Raw genomic sequence first — 6,224 nt, 5'->3', positions numbered from 1 at the left:
GGTTGTCAAATTATCAGCCATACATAAAAAAAAGAATAAAAAATCCAAAAAAATAATCACCCATAAAGGAACATACATGGTAACTCGTAAGCTGGCACGAGGTGTTAAACCCGTGTGATAACGACTGTCGTTTTCCGGCCACGAGAGGATAAAGTAAGTTACATTCATTCACATTACATTGGTTAGCGTCTGCCTCTAACACGTGGTCGTAGAGTATATGGGAAATTGGCTCAAGGCTCGTCGCTGCTACCGTTGTGGGCGCATGTGTCCTTGCTGGGACTCTATATTTGTATAGTAGGGTGGGGGAAGATGGGACACCTCTAGCACATAATATCAAAATATCCTGATCGTGTTTTAAACAATTACTAACGGTCTATGGTAGTCGTGGGCATCTAGTTTTATAATTTCTTGAATCTTCTTTGATTACTACTAAACGTGGCGAGAAAACAGATAGTTAAAAGGTGTCCCGTTTCCCCCCACCCCACTGTATAGGCTAGTTTAGCTCGATATGCATTAAACCTAATCAACACTAAATTTTGTGGCGTGGTGGTTATATTTTATAGTTATACCTTTGAAACATTACTTCAAAAGACGTATTTGTATATTAATAGTATATGCTGTGAGATTAAGACCGTTAGCACATAATATCTCGTATTTCCCAAACATGTTTTTTACCATTTGACAACTCTCTTTAATTCGGAGTTTTTTTACATTTAAGTTCGGATAACTTGTTGCTGTTTGACTGCTGTAATATTCCTCTTATGGACAAAGGATGCGTGTCAGATGTATTTGATCCGATGTTACATCCGTTCGACTTTGACGTCTACATTCGAATCTCTTTGTACAGGGAAAGCATAAACATGAGAAAAATAGCAATACCGGGTAAGAAAGTGTGGTTTTGAACATTGAAAAATGATATATAGTAGGGTGCGGGGAGATGAGACACCTTTAGCACGTAATATCCAAGTATCCTGATCGGTTTTAAATATTTAACAACGGTCTATGGGAGTCCCAAGGATACGGTTTTATAATTATTTGAATGTTCTTTGTTTACTACCAAATGGGTCGAGAAAATATAATCAAAAGGCGTTCCATCTTCTCCGTACCTACTATATTGTAGGGTTGGAGAAATTGCTTTAAAGCGTAATTTATACGGTCGTGAGAATATTGTGGAAAAATTCTGTAGCACTTTCATTTAAGGCCGTGAAAACAGAACTTTAGAAGATGTCCCATATTACCTCCATGTACCACTTTACCCTACTTTACTATATCATTTCGTTGGAATACGCGCCGGCGTGTCTTTTGGTGGGACACTTTACGATGATCACTTCACCCCTGGGTCACTATAATAGGCTGTGGAAATAAACGAATTTGCACACCCTATAGTACTCATTATAGGGCAACAATAAATGTGTATGAAATAGAAGCACATTTTACATGTCTGAGTTTACTTACGCAAGGTTAAATATATATGACTTTAAACCATTGAAAGTTTAAACCTTGTTCGTTGAGTTTGCTAGCAGCACTTTTCACAATATTGTGACAGATCAAAACTACTTTCAGAGCCGCCTGGGGGCGATGAGACTGTAAACTTGGATGACTACGGTAGTGGGAAAGACCGTGTTGGGCTTAATATACCAATACAACCATATGGAAGCGAAGATGCTTATGAATATTATGAAGAATATGGTAAAGTATAGTTTGGGGTCAAGATGGGACACCTTTAGCAGATATTATCCAAATATCCTGATCGTGTTTTAAACGAATAACAACGGTCTATGGTAGTCGTGAGGATATATTTTATAATTTTTTGAATGTTCTTTGTTTACTACTAAATGACACAGGAAAATAGAGCTAAAATGTGTCCCATCTCCCCCACTCTACTGTGTAAGTAATTACTACATATTTGATTAATCTTGTGGGCTGCTCAAAGCTCTCGGTAATTTCTTGTAATTTTAAAATCAGCCTGCTGTAATGGAGATGGCTCGTAAAAATAGCGTTTACGAATACGAATATTATTAGAATAACGTTTTGTGTGATACCATCATGAAACATAATTTGCAGACATCTTAATGTTTCCATAAATAACGGCACGGTTTTAACTATACTATGGTTAAAGGGGCCAACGAAAAAACAAGTGTGATCTAAAAGTACCACCGAAAAAAGTCAAAAAACAAAACACAACATTTAAGCACTTATCCTCATATACAAATTTTGATTTGCTGTTGGTATGCCCCTTTAATACGCCGCGACACAATATTGCGGCCAATAAAAAATGTAGAGAAATCCTAGCCGACGTGACGGTAAGTCCCATAGTGAATATCTTGTTACCAAAGCTTATATAACTACGATATATAGTAAACGTAGGTAAATGCATGAGTGTTCAATTATACATAGGGCTCATTCAATGGTTGTATTAACATATTGTTACACTTTCAAAGAGTTATTGTAAGGTGGGGGAGGACTGGACACCTTTCACACATAATATCCAAATATCCTGATGGTGTTTTAAAAAATTAACAACGGTCTGTGGCAGTCGTGAAATACGGTTTTATAATTCTTTGTATAGTAGGGTGGGGGAAGATTGGGCACTTTTAACACTAAATATCCAAAATTTGATATTTGTTTAAAACATGATCAGGATATTTGGATATTATCTCCTAAAGGTGTCCCGTCTTCCCTTACCCTATTATATGTATCTTTGAATATTCGGAATTTCTGCACAATCGCGCCTACTTTATTCTATCCGTGTTCTGCTTATTGTATAAATATCGTCAAACCATTACCACATTTAACATGATATATACATTCATGTCTTTATTCCCCAAAAGAATTACCCGTTCCTGAACCTACATTATCGCCGGACTCGACCGTCATGCGGTGGTTAGATTACACAAGAGTTGAGACTGCGAGTAAATATTCTTACGTCTGTGTTTTCCATGCACCTAAGGGTAATATGCTTTATTAAACCATTTAATACTTAGTTTTTGCATGTCCGTTTTGAGTTTGTTTCTCGTGTTCTCGCAAGCTGTAATATTAACGGGTCTACAATCACGGCCTATTAAAGACACTCGCATCACAAAAACAATGCAATTCGGGACGTGACAAATCTGGACCCAAATTATACCGACGCGGTATATTCACACTTCGCAGATTTTCCAAAGTACAAAACCATTTTAACTATACTTTCTCTACAGAAGGCCGTGCTGCAAGTAACATTATAGTTCGAAGGTGTAAAATACCTATAGACACCAGGGTACTAAAAGTAAACATTACTAATGTGATCCATATAAGTACTATGGGTTGGGGTAGGATAAAACAAGTTTCATTCACTTTTATTGATCGATTTGGTAGTAAACAAAAACACTTAAAGAATTGTTATAGCTGCATCATCACGACCCTAAAATAACGTTGTTAATTGTTTAAAACGTGATCAGGATGCTTGTGTGCAAAAAGTGTACCACCTTACCCCACAGACTATATGTGTAAAATGTTTGTAGTTTAGAATATAATTATGTATACCTATAGCATTTTAATAGTTTTCGTAAAGGTAAAAAGGGTAGGCTTCTTATTTCCCATTAAAAAAAATAATTCTTGGAGCCAGTTTAAGCTTTACGTGCGTTTAGTTATAAGTAAAACTTTTTTTGCAGAAACCGTGACAAGCATAAACGTGGCTAAAAGAAGTCCTTTGGAATCCGTATTATTTAATCGAGGTGTTTACAAAATGGCCGGCTTTACTTACGCAAACGACCAAGTCATAAATACCTACGAGTCGAAGGCAATAGAATGTGAAAGCAAAAGTTTCACCGGAATCGCTATCTACAATATAACTTCGAAAAACCCTGACAACTCTACGTTTACTTGCTTGCTTTTATGGCTAACTATGACTGCAAACGACAGCGTCGAAGTAAACTGCATGCCGCACAACGGTAAGTGGATAACGGTGACTGTATAAGTTAATACTTTGTACTTAAATAAAACACTGACAATGCAATTTTAGGCAAAGTTTACCGAAAAAGAAAAATACGCGTTGGACTTTTTGTTGCGTATTTTGAAACTTTATCTTGACTGATATTTCGTATAGAGAACCGTCCAACTTTATAGCTATAGATTTTTTTGTAAGTAACTTTATCTTTGCCTGGCCGAAAAACGACAGTCGTTATAACACGGGTGTTTATACACCTCGTGCCAGCTTACGAGTTACCATGTAGGCTATGTTACTTTGTGATTATTATTATTTTTATTTTTCATATACGGCTGCTAGTTTGGACAGCACATTAGTGACCATTGGGTTGGAGTAATTGCCGTTAAATATCTTGCCCAGGGACATTACCTCTGAGTTACAAGCAGACGCGCTAACCACTTTGCCACGGCGCCTGACTAGATCAAGTCCAGATTCATAAAATTCTCCACTGTTACACTTTAATTTGACAATACTTCTCTTAACAGCTACTTACCCCACTGTAATTCACAAGCCAATTGGCGTGGAACCATTTCCAACGACACTGTTAATTGTCGTCACGATCAGTGGCTTTGGGGGTATTGTACTGGTGCTTCTTATGATTTTTATTATGTGCCATTGGAAGAGGAAATTAGATACGTTGCTCGAGGAAAACAAAAATATCCCAGAATCTTTGGTAAGATGCCTTCTAGTTTAGTTTATATAAATTTATAATTCCAAGTCACCTTTTTTGTCTAGATAAACGAAGCATTGAGATTTAAAAAAAACGCTTCTCTGTGAGTTGTAAAATAAACATAAACTACAATACCATTAACTGTATTAATGTTTATCTGATCTTTGTCTTCTTTAATATAATCACCTGTATATTTCAACTCAGAAACTCGCCTTTCAAGACGATAATCTCAAACCGACCGATGTTTACTCTTCGGAGGAAATTGTGACACCATTTCAACTTGAACCAATTGCGGGTAAGATAAAGTAGGTTTGGATAAAATGAATTATGTAATTGTCAACATTTAGGCAACCCGTACAATTCAGTTGCAGAGAAAATGGAGTTTCTCTCTGATGTCGTCATCGTTACGTCATATCAAATAAATGACACCAGAAAAACGAGAATTCTATCCGACGACTCAGGTGTTCGAAGTATGACTTCTTACATAATGTCAGGAAGCCGGGAAACTTACAAAACGAACATCGAGAGAAGATATGGTTCGGAAGATTTCAAAACTTGTTGTTTTGAACCGGAGGTTTTAGAGGATTCGACGCTGCAGTGTGGAGTGTATACTAAACCGCGATACTTCAGGTCAAATTCTAGGTGATTTCATAACAAACGAAGCGGATATTTGTATGCGCCTTAATATAGTTTGTCGGCGCTAAGGTATTGACCTACACTAGTATCTACAACTCCAAGTTGTGTCAGATCATAAGAAGACAAATTCTGCATGTTTTTCGAACGTATAGTAGTAAATAAATGGTTAATTAAATCAATGCTAAAGATAATGCTTATTCAATAAAGCTGTGCTCTCTTATCATTTAAAACTTTGCTTTTTTGAATTTGATAAAGTTTTATATAACTTTTGTGTTATCTTTTACGCAAGTAAATAACTTAACTCGATTATTTTAAAGACACGCGAGGTTAATGTCAAATACTCGTTAAGTTGCAGTCCCAAATATAAATAGAAATACCTAAATTCTATGAAAATTTCCATGCTTCACTGCACGCACACGAAAGGTCATTCGAGAAACAAAGTATTTACTGGTACAGTTGTTAAGAATCTGATACATCGAATTGCTGATGCCATATAGCATTGTTATAAATTTAATTTTCATGGTAATTAATACTATTAAAAATTATAACTGATTTAGAACTAGATAAAGGGAGTGTCAAAATAGATCGTAGGTTAATCAGTGGCAAAATACGAGCTCTGAAATTTTGGTCTCAATGAGCTAATTGTCCAACTAGTGTTTTAAGCACATTGTGTGAATTTCCAAGGCAAACGTTGTTAATTATTTTGGGTTAACAATTTAACGTTTTAATGATAAGAATTTAGCAAATAAATTCAAAACCTGCGCTGAAATATTGGTTGCGTTGAAGTTTTTTTGTTAGCGGTTTATTTTAATCTGATATTTAGGTACTTCTTCGCTTTCATGGTGTTTAACCATATTGTGGTTTGTTCGTTTTTACTATTGCCTAATAATGACATTAAGTACCAAGCTGAACATTTTCTGTTAATAAAACCAAATTTTAAGAAACATTCATATT

At 35.8% G+C, this 6,224-nt stretch overlaps 1 protein-coding gene across 4 annotated transcripts in view; it reads left to right on the top strand.

Annotated features, from left to right (window-relative positions):
* The window catches only part of LOC113474053, a 7,858-nt gene extending 2,461 nt beyond the window's left edge, over positions 1 to 5,397 (top strand). For 2 of the 4 annotated variants that reach the window (XM_026838929.1, XM_026838926.1), the window contains exons 3-9: positions 719 to 882; positions 1,564 to 1,689; positions 2,832 to 2,951; positions 3,651 to 3,929; positions 4,450 to 4,637; positions 4,839 to 4,929; positions 5,000 to 5,397. In XM_026838929.1, the coding sequence (XP_026694730.1) occupies positions 719 to 882; positions 1,564 to 1,689; positions 2,832 to 2,951; positions 3,651 to 3,929; positions 4,450 to 4,637; positions 4,839 to 4,929; positions 5,000 to 5,280 (1,249 nt within the window). In that variant the 3' untranslated portion in view covers positions 5,281 to 5,397. The remainder of the gene's footprint in view (positions 1 to 718; positions 883 to 1,563; positions 1,690 to 2,831; positions 2,952 to 3,650; positions 3,930 to 4,449; positions 4,638 to 4,838; positions 4,930 to 4,999) is intronic. The other 2 variants (XM_026838934.1, XM_026838938.1) reach the window with 2 other exon arrangements.
* The last annotated feature ends 827 nt before the right edge of the window (positions 5,398 to 6,224 follow it).

This window comes from Ciona intestinalis, chromosome 1 (genome assembly GCF_000224145.3).
Source record: "Ciona intestinalis chromosome 1, KH, whole genome shotgun sequence".
In the NCBI taxonomy this organism is placed as follows: domain Eukaryota; kingdom Metazoa; phylum Chordata; class Ascidiacea; order Phlebobranchia; family Cionidae; genus Ciona; species Ciona intestinalis.
The sequence above is the reverse complement of the archived record's forward strand: the minus strand, read 5'-3'. Positions and strand labels throughout refer to the sequence as shown.